The 20,537-nt window shown below is 42.7% G+C and overlaps 1 protein-coding gene across 1 annotated transcript in view; it reads right to left on the bottom strand.

Annotated features, from left to right (window-relative positions):
• WNK1 (WNK lysine deficient protein kinase 1) overlaps window positions 1–20,537 on the bottom strand; it is a 150,571-nt gene that overhangs the window by 74,356 nt on the left and 55,678 nt on the right. Inside the window, exons 3-4 of the mRNA XM_018576418.1 lie at window positions 9,157–9,329; window positions 660–880 (exon numbers count right to left, since the gene is read on the bottom strand). Coding sequence (XP_018431920.1) covers window positions 660–880; window positions 9,157–9,329 — 394 coding nt within the window. The remainder of the gene's footprint in view (window positions 1–659; window positions 881–9,156; window positions 9,330–20,537) is intronic.

The raw sequence follows: 20,537 nt of genomic DNA on the forward strand, positions 1-20,537 counted from the left end.
AAAAGATTTCAAAGCATGGTTTTCAGGCTACCTGAAAAAGAAAGTTAGCCACTGGCCTAAAAATGAAGATCAGCTTCCAAGCAGGAGATGCAACCTCCACAGAGGACAACTGCCGTTATTTGAGAACCAGTGTGCACACTTTCTAACAAAAAGTAGATAATGTTTTAGGTCACCTTGTTCAATAAATCGAAGACTGAACCAAGTAAATCCACTTTAAGCCCAGAAAATCTGTGGGAATCGGCGTTCATTTGAAAAGCGATTTTTTATTAAATTAAACATTCTGTGTAGACTGTTGCATTTAATCCAGACGTTGCACAAGAGATGCGGACCTCCTGGCGCCCTCTGCTGTTCGTGTGTTTGCGTAGACGCAACTCGCTTACAGCCAAGCAAGATTCTGAGCGGTTTTTAGATAAACAATGTTGGCGAAAACTGGCTCAATTCCCACTGTGACTTGTAGCTGAAAGGGGTTATTACCAGCCCTGCCTTCCACAAAACAGAGTAAACATGAAAATTAGACAGAGCAGAAAATTAACACCACCGGTCGCTGAGACCGGTAAACCCATTTTGTAGTTACAGTAAACTGGCAAGGCTGCTCAGGGCAGCGGTAAACAAGAGACTCAAAACACAAAGAATACAGGAAAGGATTTCCATGGACCTACCTATGACACTCTTAGCGAAGGACGCTCTCTTCAGCGTGGCCAAGCCCAGGTCTCCGATCTTCACAGAGCCTGTGGGGCCAGTGATGAAGATATTGTCGCACTTTAGGTCTCGGTGGATAATAGGAGGGGTTCGTGTATGGAGGAAATGAAGTCCTTTGAGGATCTGACGACACCAGCTGCGGAGAACCTTCAGTTTCATCACCTTGAACCTCTTCAGATACCTGAAGTAAAAAACACACCCATAGAGCATAAACTGGAGGTATGCGAGAAGAAATACAGCCAAGAAATACCCCAATGTTTTTGGTTTTCAGCTGTAACTAGCTGTACACACTACTGTGTAAAAGCTGCCAATAACAAACACACTAAAACCTAAAAATTAACTCTTATACAATCTCTTTTGGCCTGTTAAATATACCATTAGAAGTGTTGTGTTACATCTGCAGAAGTACAAAAAATACTTGTTGATAATGTCAGAGTGCTCACATCCCGTGTTGTCTCAAAGAAAGTAATGGCTTCTCCCAGTTCTTATTTACTACAGAATGATTAGGCTTCATGTTGTGGAGATGGCAGAATAAGTGGGTCAGAACAGTTTGGCAAAATAAAACAGGGCAGGGCTGACACCACTCAGTCCACAAACATGCTGTGTGTCGTCAGCCTACAACAGGACTTAGGAGGGGAGTGCATTTCTGACAGATCAACAGGTATTTTTCTGTAGGGTCTTTAACCCCTTAGTGACCAGTGATATCCATAGTACGTCCCCAGGCCCGTTTAAACAGACTCCCGGGGGCTAAAGACGCAGTACTCCGTTTACAAATGAGACGCAGACTGTTGGCTTTACAATAGAAGCGATCAGTTGACTCAGCTGTCACCAGATCGCATCTCCGGGCCAGTAAACGGCTTGTAAGCCCCCCTGTGTGATAGCAATTAAAGTAAAAAAAAAAAAAAAGTTAAATATTAAATTAAATAAATGTAAAAATAATAAGTCCCCCGTGAGCACACGCATTTTCACGTAACCACGCGTCCAGTGCAGCTAGGTAAGTAGGAGAACGACGATCGCGCTACACATGTTGGGTATTGCCGCGCACGCCGGAGTGAGAACAATAATTCTAGGGCCAATATTTACACGTATCTCTAAACTGATGACCTGTGGGGGCTTTTAAAATGTCGTCTATGGACTTTGGGGTGCTGAATTTTGTCGCAGTTTTACGGACGCACACAATTTTTAACCTGGGCATGTTGTGTATCTATTTACTCGTTGTAACCTCATCGTTTTTTTTTTTAATTTAGAAAATTGTGTTTTGAGGCATTTAAGCCCACTTTTCACAAAATGTTGGTGTTTGATAATACTTTGCGCTAATGTCGTGCAACACAAACATTTGCAACTGCCATCATTTTATTCTACAGGGTCTTTGCATTCAGAAAATATATAATGCTTGGGGGTTTAAAGTAATTTTCAGGCCTAAAATGTGGATTATAAAAATGGGTACAAAAAAAAACAAAGAAAAAAAGGCCTCGATCACTAAGGGGTTAAAGGTTAAAACGCAGAGGAAAGTGCATGCAATACAGGCATGTGCTGCATCTTGTTTCTTTTTTTAATTTTGCCCTGACATACACTTTAAGAAATGGATTGATAAGCAAAGAAGGATCTGTATGTGCTAGAAGAAAACAAAGGATACCTGAAAGCAGAAGATGTTACAGCACACCAAGTTTGAAAACTAGACAGGTACACTTTAAATATGCAAATGGTTCTTTATAGGAAGCGCTGCAAAATACTGTCTGAATAAATAAGCAACAGCAATACAAGGTCATCATCCTGCATTCAAGGAGACTATGAGAGGTGGGAGTCCTATGTTTTATTAAAAGCAAAGTTCACAGGTCATTCTTCTTTGGTATGTGGGTATAAAGAGACCCCCATTGCCATACATTCATTTTAATATCTGCCCATAAGAGAATATATTCATTTAACGCAAGTGTATGTTATTTAAATGTAATCTTGGATGTTATGTCAGCAGCCGCAGAGCTTTCATTTCAAGTGACACTTTATGACAGAGGTAGACAAACTCCAGCCCTCCAGCTGTTATAAAACTACAAATCTCAGCATGCACCTGCCTGTGGGAGTCATGGTTGTCAGAGTCTTGCAATGCCTAATGGGATTTGTAGTTCCTCTGCAGCTAGAGAGATGAAATTTGCCTATCCCTGCTTTACAGTATTCCCCCTCACTTCTCCCCCCGCAGTTACATAAAAGGTGATGAAATGAGGGGTGAAAGAGCTGGGCCAGCACAGACCGTAATTAGACACTCGCAGACGAGGAAAGAACTATGACATGCAGGCAGGGAGGCTACGAAACTATTCTTCCAGGAGTGGTCACATTTTCTAGCAAGTTCAAAAAGGTACACTGCAAGTAAATTACAAATTTATAGAAAGCAAAATACAGGCAGTCCCGGAGTTACGAACAAGATAGGGACTGTAGGTTTGTTCTCAAGTTGAATTTACATAGTCATAGTTAGTTGAAAAAAGACACAAGTCCATCGAATTCAACCAATTTGTATGCAAGTTGGAACAGGTACATTTTTTAAAAGTATAACTCCAGCCCAGGTTTGGATAGCATAGGGAAGGGTTAACCCCCTGTAACATTTGTTCTGCTATGTGTGCCCCTGTTCAGAATATTTCCCCTCACTTTCTGTCCCTGTGACAATTGGATTAGAAAAATTTTGAGTTGTTGTTTTGAATTGGTGATAAATCTTCAGTGGAGACATTTTTTCACCATGATCACCGTTACAGGAGTGAATTTCCCTTCCTAGGGGTAGATTTCCTTTCACTTCCTGTTGTCTCAAGGACAGGAAGCGAGATGAAATCTTTCTAATGAGGATACAGACAGCAGTAAAAACCTCACAGTGACCCGGAAGAGGCGGGCACCCCTCGTCTGCACGTCTAACAAGAGCCAACTTCCTGTAATGTACGTACAGTACTATGAACCAGACCCAAAAAGGCCGGCACTCCGCGTCAGCATGAGCGCGGTAGCATTACAACTACCCCTACTGTACAGTAATAGCCTCCGTTTTGTAAGTAGGAGTCGTCGTATGTATGTAACTCGGGGACTGCCTGTAATACAAGCGGACATTTGAATTCCTTTTTCTGTGCTTTTACCTGCAATGTTTTTAATTAATGAAGGGGTCTCTAACAGAAGGTTTCTGACATTGCAATTGTGGTTTAAGCCAAATCAAAAATCACACTGCAAGACAGGTCTTATTTACAAGACTCCTAAAAGGGGTCACGTGTGGTTTCCTGAATAGAAAGGCAAACAATGCAAAATTCGTTCATATGTTAATACTAATACTACACAGGGCTTTCCTTAGAATACGGGGCTTGATCAGGAACTAGGTGGCCTTCCTGATAGCACCAGCTCCTTAAGGATATACATTTTAATACGAGTAGAAAAAAATATTAGATCTGATAAGGAGTCAAGCTTTAACGTAAGGTTGCCGAGTTATTCTCAGAACAAAGTGTCTAACAAATATATTCCAAGTGGGTGCTGCCCACACATGGCATCAGCTGGCACCCAGACCTCAGACAATGAGACAAACAGGGTGAAGTCACTGGGCCGCCTACCAAGAAATCACGTTTATTGCAACTCATTGGCTTCCAAGACCAGTCTGTCAGCCAAACTGGGACCACTTCTGCATTTGTGCAAGTAAATGCACAGTATAAAGTAACTTTATATGGGGCCCCACAGCTGGTGAGATCCAAACATTAACTCATTCATGCCACTCTGGCCTCAAACCACAATCCTATATAGAAAGAGCATTGAAAAGGGACATCATTGACTGTTCATTCACATCAATGACTGCTCTAATATCTGCTACGGCAGTTCCAGTAGTGAGAAAGTACAGCTGAATGCAGGGACCGGGAAATGTACATATGCTTCAAGTGAAACCAAATCTAATAATAGAAACACAGATTCTATTATCACAGTGCTCATATAAAAGCATTAACTATCATACTAACTCCACAATCCTGACACAATGGAACAAACGGACCATGCATTGGCATAGAACACCGCAGATTAGTCAGGAAACTGATCCCGACTAGTCCATAGCGTTCGGTAAGATTGAAGTTTTTCTTTAACTAACTTCCTTCACGTTGCAGCAATGTTCACTGTACAGTCCTGCCTTGCGCTGCACAGCCTCCTTCAGTCCTCTTCCTACTAAACCACGGTACCATACATTCCTATGAGTGAACCACACTCTGATCGATGGCTGGAGGCTGCCATGCGTACAAGCTCACCCATTAGAATAGGATTAATGCACACCTCGCAAGTATTGAGAACCCAGAGAGGACTTTACATTGCAAATGATGTGCACTGCTGCTGGGCATGGTCATACAGAGATACATGGCCATACAGAGATACCTGGAACGGGAAGGATGACGGAACTTGGAGAGGGGGAGGGGTTAAAGGAAAGCTTCACTGACGTTGAAAAACATCCATATCCTTAAAAAATCCACAGCAAACACTGCTCACATTCCAAAACCAGACTTGCACTTTGATTGCATCCCAGGTGTAAACAAACGAGCGCGCCGTCGCCCACAGCAACCAAATCCAGAAATAGCCGCACTTCGGGGGTCTTCACAGAAAATAAAAATCTATTTATTGAGTGTGTTAACCACTTGCTCCCTGGAGCAATTTCTTACATTTGCATACACGATAAAATCCGAATTTTTGGCTAGAAAACAACTTCAGACCCCCAAACAATTATATATTTTCTGAAAGCAGAGACCCTGTAGAATAAAAAGATGCTAGTTTATTTTTATGTCACATGGTATTTGCGTAAATGTTTATCAAAGTATTTTTCGGATAAAATACACTAAAATTACATTTGGTGCACAGAAACAGAATATATTGCCCAATTTTTTGGTACAATATAAAATATGGGGTCATGTTGGGTAAATAGATACCAAACATGTCAAGCCTTAAAATTGTGTGCGTGCGTGAAACCACAAAAAACTACAATAACCAAAATTTCCCATGGGTGATACTTAAAACGCTTTTACGGCTCATCAGTTTAGCGCTAACACTGATTGATGGGCCTAGAATTATTGTTCTCACTCTGACGTTTGTGACGATATACATGTGTGGCGCAATTTTTGTTTTTGCGTGTAGGCGCATCTGGCACGTGTTTGCGTTGTATGTGCGTGCACGTGGGGGGCGGGGGAATTTAAAAAAAAAAAACTTGTTGCATTTTTTTATGTTAGTTTAATTTTTACAATTTTTTTTAACACTCAGTTCTACCATGTTGAGCATCATGGGAAATTCTGAGGCTGCGCAATATATTTGATTCTCCGAGACAAAACATTACCCAGACCTGCCAGCAGAGGGAGCCTGTGGTTATCCGAGTGGGAATTCAGCACATGGTGAAGAGATGATGGATGAGCTGACAATGAGTAAGCTTACTGTCCCAAATTCTCAGCATTCCTTCCCTGTGTGCAGACCTCAAATGCACAAAAGCACAAGCTGAAACCCACCCATTTCCTTCCAAACTTCCTGCTGCCCCAGACTGACACCCCTCAGGAAGAAATTGGATCTTGCCTCATGGAACCCTGCTCAGGAATTTATTTATTTAATGTTTCGAGTGTTTTCAGACAAAGAAGGCAGGGGGTGAAAGCGTAAAAGCAGATTCACTGAAGATCATCTGATAAATCCTTGCTGCTCTTTACATGCACAAAGAGTCTGTTTGTGATTTGTGAAGATTACGTTGAGCCAACACAATTACATACTGCACAAGCACAAATCTGTCCCAGATTTGAAGAGAATGATCACACCCACCCCATGCAATGTAACCGACTAGTCAAGAGTGGAAATTTCCTTTGTGTGAAAATTGTTTTCAACAGCGCGACGATATATAAAAAAAAAAAGATGGATTAGGATGTAACTAGGCCTGTCCAAAAGAATTTCTGCATACAATATGCAGAACATAGAGGTCTGAATGTACCTCAACGTATTTTCGAACCTCCTATGCAGCCTTCGATCCCCCAAGCCCGGTCCAATCAAGCCTCACCTCTGCTCCCAAAGCTTCCACCACCATACTTTCTGATGAGGTACCTCGGCATCCAATACAGATGAAAGTTAAAGTCTCTAAAATTCTTCAATTAGAAGGAAAGCTGGGCCCAGGTAAAGTATATTTGAAGTGTGCATAACGTATATGTAACTTAATCACCAATCATTTTGCTACTCTTTAGGCTCCAAAGTAACAATACAAGAATCATGCATGCTGTATAATTGGATCACAAGCCTATGTATATGTAAAGGATTGATTAGATTAGTAATGTCTGCAGCAGACATTACTAAATCGCCACTAGATAAACGGATCGGTGATCATGGCACCGCTCACAGCCTCCTCCCTGCAACGCGGTAAGCCGGAGAGGGGGCAAGACTGGAAATTATATTTTGAAAGAGCCATGTTTCGGCCGATACATCGATCGGCGCATCCCTGGTTTCTTTTCTCCCCGCTGGGCGCTGCTCTTTGTTCCAGCGGGGAGAAAAGAAAGTGACAGCCGGCCGAGCGCTGCAGGACGAGAGCGCTGGAAGCGTCCGGCGTCTCTCCTCCCACACCGCTCGCCCGCCTATCACAGTCCGGCAGAGCGGTGTGGGGGCGGAGACAGCGCTGTCACAGGAGGCTGGGCTCTCCTCTCTACACCGCTCGATCAGCCTCCTGTGACAGCGTGTCAGAGAGAAAAGCAAGGTGATCGCGAACAGTGATCGCTGAGTGTTTGTACATAATTGAGGACATGGTATGTTAACTATATCCTCAATTATGAATGAATGGGAGTGATCTACATCACCCCCATTCATTCATAATTGTAGTTCTAGTAAACATGCCATGTACTCATGTTATCAATGAACACTCAGAGGATTCCTGTTCATTGATAACAGGGGACACAGAAAAAGAGATTGAGGACTCTCAATCTCTTTTTCTATTTTAAAAGGGAAATATCAGGGGTCTGTTTAGACCCCTAATATTTCCCCAAAGGGTATTTTTTCATGTGTATGGGGGGTGTATTATTTTATGTGCAGGGAAAGAGTATAAAGGTGCCCATACACTGCACGATTCTCGTACAGTGTATGGAAGGGCGTGCAACCGTTTCTAAAGTACGGTCGCACGACTTTTGTATATCGAGCATGTTGGAAAACCAGCCGAGAATCGTATGATTTTCGGCTGGTTTTTAACATGATCGAGAGATCACTGCCGAACGGGCCGGTGTGCGCACGCATTGCAGTCATTCGGAAGCCCTGTCACCTGATTAATGATCAGGTGACAGCAGCTGCATGTAAATGCCTGCACACCGCATGTAATATGTGATATTACATGCGGTTAGAAAACACTCTCCCTGGATACACAATCATTGCGTCCAGGGAGAGTGATTAATTCCTAACCGAATGTAATAATATCACATAACATGCGGTGTGCAGGAGTTTATATGCAACTTCTGTGACCTGATCATTAACTTGAATGGGTGACAGCGGCCACGTGTAAACATCAGATTAGGGATTCCTGCTGCAGGAAAATGCAAGTTTCTGACGCAGGAATCCCCAATTGCACCAAACCCTACAGATATGAATGGGGCCTTATTGTGTGTATTGGGGTCCGTAGTACCATATCGCATATAGTTACATTTTATTTTAAAGGAGAACTATGGGGTAAGTGCTTTTCCCCATAGTTCTCCTCAGGGTCACAGGAGGACATAAACTAGCGTCCTCCCATGACCCAAAGCTCAGTATACCGGGAGCTACTGCTCGCAGTATACTGAGAGCGCCACTGCTGGGACGGACCCGACATTACTGTGCGGATCCGCCCAGCTGCGTGACTGACAGCTGGCTCTGCCTATCTTGGGACATGGGAGAAACATTTTTGTCGAGTGGCCCTCGAGGGAATTGAGTTTTGAGAGAGAGGTCTGTAGCTATTGACTCTGCAGACAGCTGGTGACTTCTGCACACTTCAGCATGTGCTGACCCCACTCTGTCATTTTACGTGGCCTACCACTTCGTGGCTGAGTTGCTGTTCCCAGTTGCTTCCACTTTGTTAAAAAACCACCAAAAGTTGACCAGGGAATATTTAGTAGCAAGGAAATTTCACAGAACACCTGAATCCAATGATTTGGAGGGTGTCCCAATACGTTTGGCAATATAGTGTATATAGGTATGGCCGGCATGAAGGGGATAAGAATATGCAAAGAACCTGGAGCTATACAGCCATTACAGACTTGGATGTGGTTAAGCAGCACATATGCTTACATCATAAACCAAGTACAAGCCCACTTGTTTTATACAACAAATGGCTTTTAACAGCTGTTCACATGAGACTCATGGAGCAATTTATGAGCTCACCCAATCTACTCCATTGCAAGTATGAATGGGGCTAAATTCTAACGTCGGCAATCATCTGTACATGAATATCTGTTTAAAAAAAAAAAAAAGATGGACGTTTAAAACTGTGGCACTTACGTTTTCAGCGTCCCGGAGGTCATCAGCTCCGTCACCAACACTATGCACTTCTTGCCTTTTAGAGTGGACTCCCAAGAATCATAAAAGCGGACGATGTTGGGGTGCTGAAGCCCCTTGAGCATGCCGGCTTCCTCCTTGAACCTCTGACGCTCCGACTTGGACAGTTTGCGGTCCTGTAGAGAGAAATGAGCCAGGTTTGTTTCACTGTGCACGTGAAAATGGAACGCAGATGCGACATATTCAACAAGCCTTCCTCTCTGGGTGAAAGGAACACTCACAGTAGCTGGAGAGAGTTCCTTGACAAGCAGAAGCTGAACTCCATCCAACAAAAGAAATGCAGATGAGAAAAAACTTGATATTTGAATCTTGTCCTGGAACTGACCCCTCTACTCCTGAAACGGAAGAACTCTACAGATCTACTTCATCTCATGTTTCATTTCAGTATCAGTAAAAGGTTGCTCACACAAGTCTGATTATCTTCATGGCCTGAAAGTTTTAGGTGCACTGGTTACCTGACTCCTGGGAAATGGCAGGCACTGTTAACCTGTCAAGAGACTGGCTTCTTTAATTACAAAGTCTTAAAGGGCAACTCTGGCAAAAACATTCTTGTAACTGTAGACATTTCATACCTGTAATAGTATTCACTACATGAATCTCTTTTTTTTTTTTAGATGGCTATAATTATATTAAAAACAACCTAGCATAAAGCTGGCAGACACCATTCACACGGAATTATCAGCCCCAAATGGCGCTAAGGTAAGAAGTATATGAAATTTCTATATTCCTCAGGTCATCTAGGGGTGCTAGTTCCACGCGAACAGCTTCCACTCAGCTTTACATGGGGGCAGATGTTTTACAACTAACCCTGAACGTGATAAAATCACAATCATCCAAGTCCATTACATGTTATGCCGGCTGCGTTGGGTTGAGACAAAAATAGAAGCTATTATGAATTCTAATGCAAAATTACCAAGCTACTAGTCATCGTCGTAAAAACACTGAAGAAGCACTTTCATGAAGATAAGAACAAGCTTGTGTACAAGACCGGGCCTGCAAAGCATTTCATATCTACCTAAAGATTTTTTTTTTCTGTTCTCTAGCAAAATATTTCAACGGAACTTTGACAGAAGAGGCCAAACTCGCTCACACACTTTGCGATTACATTTAAAGAGTGGCCGGAAAGCCAGAGGCAGGAAAAAAAATACACATGAAGCAGAAAACATGCACACAAGATGTTCAATCTACCACATCAAGGGCACATCTGTCCACTACTTCAAGGCAGTAATGACTCTATAAAGGAGAAAGACGCGTGTTGATGGATGGATGAAGAATAGGCACTCCTTCCACTGGAATCACCATGCACAAGACAATTCAAAAACTGTTTAACTCCTCCAGAAAAATCTGTTCTGTACTTTTTTGCAGATAAGAAAATGAAAGGATTCTCTATGAGCATTTATAAATGTGCAAAGACCGCGATGCACATAGTGATCTGCAACCTTTGCTACGTCTACGCACAAAGTCGTTTACTTATCCCTTACGCTCCATTCTGGGAATTGAAGGGACTTGCTTCCAGGAAAGCGAACAAGCTATGTATCATATCTAATTTCTGTCAGCTGCATTTTACATGAAGACACAGTAAAACAAGGGTCCCATAAACCTCAACCACCTTCATATTAACATCATTCCCTGCAAAAATGTACGCAATTGAAATCGGCCACACAATCAAGCTCTATGGAACTGTATGCCACTGTTATGACATGTTTGAAGCACTGGGGGCTGGAGGGGGGGTGCTTAGGCAGCTTACAGGGGAAAAGATTACAAGAAACATTGCCAGTGTAGGGCCAGCTTTAGTCAAGTTCATTGAGAGTCCAAAGGGGGCAATCAACGGGAAGCTGCAAGCTCCAAAAGTAATATCATCTGCTCATATAGTATGGCAGGTGTGAGTCAACAATGGCAGAAGAGTTAGAAATATTTTGGAAGGCAAAAAATGAAGTCAGCTGTTGGCCACATCTTCTATACAGTACTTGCCTTACGTGAAGTGCCTGGAATAATTAAAAGAAAAATGTACTGGTATTCGAGCAGAAATGACACTGTGATGCAAAAACATTCCTTTAGATCAGGGGTAGGCAAACCTCAGCCCGTCTACTGTGGTTAAACTACAAATCCCACCATCCTTCTGCCTCTGGGAGTCACACCTGTTTTTGTCAGCGTCTTGTAATGCCTCACAGAATTTGTAGTTCCACAACAGATGGAGTGCTGAGGTTGCCTAACCCCTGCTATAGATGCTCATGCTTCTTGCAACTCCCTGCAAGCAACTGAATGACCCTAGAAAAAGTGACACATTTACCAGAATGCTGTCCTAGATACAAGTCTCCGTCTGAGACTTATCACCAAGGTGGTATTTGAAACCACGGTTTATAGAACGCATGATCTAATTGGCTCCTTCTGAACCTTCAAATATATTCCAGGAACAAATTGAAAGAAAGGCAATTTGCAAACCTACTTGAAAAGGACCAAATTGTGTTTAAAGCAAAAAAAATAAATAACCCCCAAACTCTCTAGATTTTGGGTAGAACTTCTGCCGTTTTGTTTTACGTGAGGGAAAAAAATAGAATTTGCTGTTCTCACCGAAACAAAAGTGATTAGAAATCTCCCCAATGGAGATTCTAAACTACCGTTTGTCATTCCTCCCCAATCCACTTTTAGGAACAAAGAACATGTGCTTCCGGAAACAATAGTTCAGGAACCAAAAAGGATGTGACCACTTGTAATTTTGTGTGCAGATTGGTCACCTGGGTGCCAGGATTTATACAGCTCTGTCTGTAAACATTAGCTATAAGCCTGCTGTCTTCGTGCTGCCACAGAGCTCAAAAGCCAGCGAGCAACTGCTGGGACCTTCCTCGGCAACTGGAGGGTGATAGGATGCTCACAGCTGAATCCGCGCCTGTCCACGTACTGGACACGAGGCCTGTGTTTACACAGGATTAGATAGACGTGTTGAATGGCAGAGCAGCTATTTCTGACTGCAACCATTGGCCCAGTCCAAGCAGCTCTGTCATTACTATAATTTGATATCCAACCACCTAACCAATAACACGCGTGTTTCGAGGCAGCTTATTCCTTCCTGTTACTGTATATAAAAACACCTCGGTCCCAAACTGGCTGGCCCTGTAAAGTCACAGCTGAGCACACTAAACCACAAATATCTGGCTCAGACATCTGCAAACTGGAGAGGAGAGGAACGGCTGCTTACAGAGAAGAGCAATATCATTCACATAATGCCACAGACCACGCTCCCATAGACTCCACATGGTTTTCAGGGGTTCTGTACAAAACTACACCAGTTATGTAAATACATGGGCCATGTACAAAAAAACAACAACATTTAAACAGCTCATTAAAATGAGACCAGAAGTGAGAGGATCTCTGCAAAAGAGAGGGGATATCTCAGACAAGAGTCCCCAATGCCCCCACTGGAAGATTTCACCCACTTCCCCTGATCAGCAACAGCTCAGAAAAACATGACAAGGGTTTGTACTCCTTCGCTACTCCATCCAAAACTAAAGAAACATGCACATTAATTTTAATACACATTAATACCCACTTTACATACACATTAATACCCACTTTAAGGTTATTCTCACAGGATAGATAGATAGATAGATAGATAGATAGATAGATAGATAGATAGATAGGATAGATAGATGCTGCTAGCACTATTTTGTTATGACCGGAACGCAGGCATAATGTGCCTTGTGATCCCGTGCGGCTGATCGCATTGTGGCCGGAAGGCGTGGCTATGGTGCCATTCACTTCAATGGACCACCACGCCCCCTCCTGTCCCATAACATAGTGAGCCGGCTGCAATGCGATGCAGTGCGTTCTGGCCAGAATCGGGCCAGAACGTACTGTATCTTGTGTGAACGAGGCCTAAAGGCTGTGCTGCAAGTCAGCACTGCTGAGTAGGAGAAGGTGGGGGGTCATAGCACCAGCGGCCATTGTAACGGTGGGCACACCTGGCAGCGATGGAAAAGGCTGCCTGAGCCCCAATGTATCAAATCACTAAGTCAGAGTGGAAACCTACAATTTAATGTTTTGGTGGTCGAGCATGAACGAGAAAAAAAGTCTGAAAAACCATGCCATGGCTCTTGGTTTCCCCCTGTAAAACAGTAGAAATTGCATTAATGGCAGAGTTTAACACCGACTGCTCCGCCATTTAGCTTAGCAGTCGATGTGTTCAGTGAAGCTGCTGCAGAAACAGCTACTGAGCGCTTGGCTAAGGAACTGAACGTGACGGATTGTCTGCTCCAGTCTTAGTAAACTCTCCTTAATTACTACAAATACAAATTGTACAACATCAACACATTTAGAATTTTTTTTTTAACCAATGGAGAACATGCAAGAGCAATAACATGAAACAGAATGACAGTATGTTCTACTACTGTGATACTGTGAATGGTCTCGTAGTTCCCCATATTTTCAGAGGAGCAAGCAAGGTTTTGATCACCGTGTTGCTGGAAGGGAGATCAATTCCACCATGGCAAGGACAGTGAGGCCTCTGCTGTACCTATACCTTTCTAGTATTATGTGACAGCATCCACAGCAGAGCAATGTCACCCCATGACAATCCTCAAGCTTACATCAGCGTTACACAAATATTGCCTAAGTATAAAGGTGCCCATACACCTTACAATTATCTGCAGATTTTCTGTGGTCAGATGGAAAAAGTGCAACAGATTGGCCCAGGTGGAGATAAGTGTAGATGGAGGAATCTGTTGCACCTTTTCCATCTGACCACAGAAAATCTGCAGCTAATTGTAAGGTGTATGGCCAGCTTAAGACTTGTGTATTCTGTTTCTTCCAGATCTGTGCAGTAATCTGACATGAAACATGTGCCTCTGTGCAGGTTTCAGCTTTATCAAAGACTGGTCACAGCTGTTCTTTGTGCAGGGTGATTGGTCTGGTCTCCGACCCTACTGTAGTTTTCTGCAGGCAGCCTGTAGTGGGTGGAGCCTGCTGGGTCCCTCCCACAGATCTGCTCTCTGCACAGTCTATGTATAGAATTGTAATATTATCACTGGTACATTTTACAAAGCAATATCTGGAAGCACAAAAGGCATTTGATGTACACAAAGTGGATTTATATCCTTTGCGGCTACTAAGAAATATTAAATAAATGTTTTTGTGCCCGGAGTTCAGCTTTAAGTCCTCTGTTATATGCATCAAATAAAGGACAGATGCATATCCACTTGCACGTGCCATTTACCTTACATATTAAGAACTAGCAGATATCACCATCGCAGCCACAGGTGTTTAAGCCCTCTATTACAAAACTTGTTTAAAAAAAAAAAAAAAAAACTAAACCAGACCTTCAAGCCTGACCACTATAAAGATATGCTTACGATACAGACAGAAATTGGCAGATGCATCATGCTCACTACGACGTCCACTAGCAACTGATAGCATAACATGTCCCCTAAAAGGTTGTATAGTACAATGTGGCTTTACTTAAAAAGCAAGAGATACAGATTACAACAATTAAAAAAAAAAAAAAGTCTAGGTTTGCATATCAGTTGCCTTCCAAAGACGTAAAACCTCAATAGGAGTTACAAATGCACAGTAAAACTTTTGCAGAGGCTTTCCTAAATGACAGCCCGATTTCCAATAATAAGTCTCTAATTAAATCGTATGGCTATGCCCCAAACTGATCAATGCACAGAGTAAAGGACTGCCTAAAGTTGCCCGTGGCTGTTATAGGTAAAGCAAATGTTGACTTCCTATGAAATCCAGTTACATTTACTAGAAAATGAACAGTGTGGCCTTCAAGTAAACTTAAAACAAAACAAACGACAAACGCACTCAACAATTTGTTACCAGTTATACAGTAAGGTGCACATGAAATGGGCTTTGAACAGTCAAGTAAACTTGCCACAAACCTTGCAACTTAACCCCTTCGTGACTGACGACGTACAGTGTACGTCGCCAGCATCGGGGCTGTTTAAACAGACTCCCGGTGACTCTATTTAAACATGTAGAGCCGACTGTCGGCTTTACAACAGAAGTGCATTTAATGGAAGGGAAAAAAAAGAAAAAAAAAAAAAAAGGACAAGCAGAGGTTAGCATCACTAGGTCAGTAGCTCCAGAAATGTAAGCATATGTTATGTCAAAGATTTGCAGTCCAAAGCGCATCTAAAACGAGTGCTGAAGATGCCACGATTCATAATACAAAAGTAAGGAGCGGCCTTTCATGAAGTACCAAACACAAAGCAAATGACTGCTATAAAAAAGAAAAGAAAAAAAAAAAGGAAAGAAAAACAAAAGAAATAAGGACCCTGTTCATATAACCCCTGACCCAAGTATGGAGGCTCCATTTTCCCCCAAAAGGTAGTACAGGTCCAGTTTTAAAGGAGAACTATGGGGTACATTTTTTTTGCATTTTTAGTTTCTTTATGATACCGGAATACATTTTGAATGTACTCCTGTAATCAAAAATGCACCATAAGCTTTCAATTCATTGTAAAATACCATGGACGGGGCTAAGCTCTGTGCAGAGAAGAGGTCCCGACAATGTTGTCTGTATCCTCCTCTCCCATTGAGTTCTCCTTTAAGCCCCATTGTCTTATTGCTCATTTGTAGCAATTAGGGAATGTTTGCATATAAATCTGTTTTCATAATCATTGATGCTTGTACTCCTGTTTGTTCTTTGCTCTACTCCCTAACTGAGCTCGGAGGTAGACACAACTACAGTAAGCTCAAACTAAACAGAGAAGATCTAAAACTAAGACGGATCAACATTTCTATGTGCAAGACCAAAGGACGCAGATAATGCTGCATTCTTGTGTCCCTTTTTCCAGCGGATAGGTTAGGCCAGCAGCAGAGTACACGGTCTGGCTTGGTTTCTCTAACAGGCCAGTGGACTGAAGCCAAGGCATGCCACTGTGTGTAGTACATCTATGCCGGACATCCTGAGTATACACAAACCTCCAGCAGTGAGAAACGCATAAATAAATTAATGTGCTTATAACCAAAACACTTATGAAGGGGAAAGTGACAGTTTATGCATATGACCAATTCACGCACAGCCCTGCATATAAGATTAATTGCAGTAATATTAAAAGTCATTTAACCCCTTCATGACTGAGGCCTTTTTTTCATTTTTTGTACCCATGTTATATTCCACATAGTTTTTATTATTATTAGATTTTATTTATTTAAATTTAATTTCAAAAACTTTTTTTTTACTTTACTTTGACTGCTATCACATGGGGGGGCTTACAAGCCCCCCCATGTGATAGCAGATGGTGGTGACAGGTACTCTTTAAGGTGAGGTGCATGAAAAGGATAAGTGCTGCTTGTCTAAAGCTACCCCAACAGAGAAACCTTTGCCTGGCATTAGTACACAGCAAGACTGCTGAATTCTGTAAGAGAGCAGTGGTCTCCCCGCTGTGGTCAGGCCAAGCACGTAATCAGTAATGGCTACACCCAAACTTCTCACAGGTGTTTTTTATTTTATATCAAAGAATAAGTTTATAAATGGGTGATTTAGCCCATTTATTCATATGGCGTGACCCTTTTATATCAAGTATGCATAAGACACTGGTGCAGATTTAGAAAAGCCGATAAAAATAATTAACCCATCACAGCCAACACGGTTTTCCACGTGTATTTCGGCCTTACAAATATGCGCGCAACCACGCTAACCACAAAAAAACAATGCATTGCAATGTGCATTGTTCAGACTATTGCCGAAACCGCGCCTAATCCAAGCACGATTCTATGGGCAGATCCGACGCGTTCCGGCTATAATAGCTGCAAACGTGCAAAATCCGCGCGTGTTAATGTTTGCACGGTTTCGTTCCACGCGGAAAATGCTACCACTTTGTGTGAATGGAGCCTTAGGACACCACTAAACGCATCCTAAAATACAAAGAACATCAGAGAAAATGCATTTAGGTGCGTCAAGGAAGACTGAATCCTCTATGGTCGTTATGCCCCCCGAGTATCTGAAACCTATAACTGTTCCAAATCTCCAATGCACTAGAGTAAACAGCCCTGGTAGATTAGCTGACAGTAAATGTATAGGACAGGCCAGCATAAAAGCACAAAACACTCTGCTTAATAATGGATGCAAATTCCTGGACAATACAATGTCATGGCAACCCCATCGTTTGATTTTGCAGTTTCCACGCTCGGAGGCAGGCAGACAATCGCCTGTTTACAGGAGCACCGAACACACAAATCGCAAGCTGTGGGCCAGACAGAGGCTAAACCAGGAATGTTCTGGGTCACAATCACATCGCAAAAAATACAAACATTTAAAACAAGTAAAGACTTAAACTGCAATGGAAAGCAGACAATTCCCCCAAGTGCACCTTAGCACAACTAAACTCCTAAGGCAAATCAAGCAAGTCTGCAAGTACTGCCTAGTACCCTTTGCCTGCTGTTCTGAGAAATTCTGCAGGAAATCTCAGAGTCCTTTCTCTCATACTCATTTTCTATCTGATAAGGATATCCGAGGAGGATTACAAATTGATACAAATGAGCTTGTATATCAACTTTTATAGAAACAATGTGGAAAACAGCAACTATTGTCTATCAAACCCATGACTGCATTCTAACTCTGGGAAGGGAAGAAAAAAAAAAAGCATTACTATAGCTTCAGGAAGAATTATTTGCATTGCTGTAGAGTTCACCTGAAAGCATTTTTTTCTTCTTGTTTTTCATATTTGACATGCTTCTTATGCCTTATTTTCATCACTGTATATTAGAACTGTGCACGCTATCTCTATCCTCAAGGTTAGATATATTATATCTCTCGGCTCAGTGTTTGTCGAAGGCCCTGCCTGGGCTGAAGGTAGAGGGATGCTGCATCTTGATATGAAGTCTGCTTTTATTTCACCTGTAGTGCATGTAGTGAAAGATGACTGAGCTTTGGATTAATCGTTATTAATTCGGTCCCACGTAAATACACGATGAGAAGATTTCAATGGCTGGATGCAGTTGCTGTTCTGCCAACAAATTTTCTTACGCCAGGCTCCTTTAAGTTTTAAAATCAAAATGTATTGAATCGGATGGTGCAGACAGGGCCACCCACGACTCGAATTTCGACCAACCTAGCAGAAATTGCCAGAAATTCGAACTGTGCATGGCTACCTTTACGCTGTCCTTACGGATATTGCCTCAGCCTATTCAGAAAAGCATGCTCAAGGTTACCAAGCAGAGGTAACTAGAGGTCAGCTCGGGCTGGGAAAGAAGCAACCACGAATTGGGACTAAGCATGCCGATTTGTCTGTGTGGGTTACAATGTTCTCATCCTACAAGAATTCAGAAGCTTAGGGAAGAAAAAATTGTGCCAAAACAAGAATAGGATTACTGAAGATCCCAACAAAGGAAGCAGTGAGAGTGCAGAGGGAGATCATGGGTGAAATTTGGCTGCTAGCGAACAGAATTTACTTAAAACAGCATATAGATAGATAAATCTCAAATCGATCCTGACTTTTAAAAGGTTCTCTACAAAACAGTCTGCTGGCTCCTGGACTCCATTTTAGCCCACATTCACTCCTGCAAGCTCCATGAACATGCGCCAAAGTGGGTGTTTGGCATGTGTTCACAAAAAACACGGCAAAGGGCACTTGCATTACCATTCATTTCTAATAGCACCCTAAACATGATTAGGAAGATGTGTGTTTTTGCTCCACATTTGCACACCTGAAAACGCGCAAGCAAAAAGTGTGCGGTGTCGCAAAATCTGCTACATGAGGTTCTTTACCACGCTTGTCACACGTGCAGGCCCCATTGGATTCAATGGCGACACACAGCAAACTCATCCCATAAACATGACACGCGTTCACGCAACACGCCGGTGTGAATGTGGGCTTAAATTGGTAAACTATCCCTCCCTAACAGCAGTGACGGATATTATATACACACACAGCAGTATACTCGGTCTCCAAACACATGGGGGATATAACGTGGAACCCCAACTCAGCTCCGCAAGAAAACAGGTTGACAGGAAAGGGGACTCTCTGGTCTAATAGAAAAGCTGATTTTTGAAAAATAGCTGAAAATTTTTTTTTAAGCTACAAAAATCTTTAACAGGAGGCAATCCAAAACCTCCTAAAGAATTTGCAATCCCTTCAATCCATCATGCTGACTGATAGCACAGCTTGCATAAACAGCAAATGGCAAGCTCCTATTGCATCATGGGAACTGACTTTTTCCCCTCTAGTCCCGACCAGTTCAGCTATAACCTGTTAGGATGAGCAGCTGCCACAGCCATGAAGAAAAACCAGCACTGCATTTGTCTAACCACAAATTCATACAGATACATAAAATCGGCCAGCAATCAGCTGTATGTGATGTGAACAGCTTATTCACAGCATAGCTGGAATTGAATGCAAAGACCTGGAAGTTGCAGTCTGTAGCATGCCAGCAAGTCAGAAATATAAAATATTTGTGCAAACTTCGGGATGCATCGATACCGGTTTTTGGGTATCGAGTACCAATATTTTTTTTCCCCGGTACTCATCGATACCGAATACCGATACTGGAAGTCAAATTAAAGAAGCCAGGCAGTGTGTAATTACTCGCCGTCTGGCTTCCCGATTAGCTGGGAAGCCGGGCAGCGTGTAAAGACTCGCCACTCCGTCACTACACGACGAGAAAGCATGGAGCCGGCTTTCTGGCCAATCAGGAAGCTGGGCGCTGTGTAATGATGACACCCGGCATGCTGATTGGCCGGGAAGCCGGCTTCATGCTCCGTCACGAGGTGATGCAGCATGAAGCCGGTTTCCCGGCCAATCAAAGAGCCAGGCTCCGCGTCATTAGACGGCACCCGGCTTCCTGATTGGCCAGCTTCCCGACCAATCGGGAAACCCGGCAGCGAGTCATTACAAGTGACGAGGGAGCATGGAGTCGGCTTCCCGGCCAATCAGGAAGCCGGGCAGCGTGTAATGACTCACTGCCCAAATACTCTGCATCGATACTAGTATCGGTGCATCCCTAGTGCAAACACTATACACTGGCATTAGAGGTAGATGTAAACTGTAACTGGATAACAGTTTGCTAAAGCACAGTGTATTATAAAAAAAATTGCATTAAATATCTATTTTTATTTTATTAAATCCTTCTTTACGTAAGATCAGTGCTGCTGATCTCCTGCAGCCTTTGTATGTGCATATATATGCACTCCGGTAATGGCTGCAAAGCATTTCTCAAGGCTCCCTGATGGCTGCATATTGCATGTTGAAATGGCCACCAGTAGTCTCACAAGAGTGCAACAGGGGAGGCAGGAACAGAGTACCTTCACCCAATAACAGAAAGTGCCTCAACAAGGATCTTCATGGCAGGATCACCAGGGATTATTTTAATGAAAACCGCAG

Source organism: Nanorana parkeri, unplaced genomic scaffold (genome assembly GCF_000935625.1).
Source record: "Nanorana parkeri isolate BGI_ZX_2015 unplaced genomic scaffold, ASM93562v1 scaffold67, whole genome shotgun sequence".
Classification (NCBI taxonomy): domain Eukaryota; kingdom Metazoa; phylum Chordata; class Amphibia; order Anura; family Dicroglossidae; genus Nanorana; species Nanorana parkeri.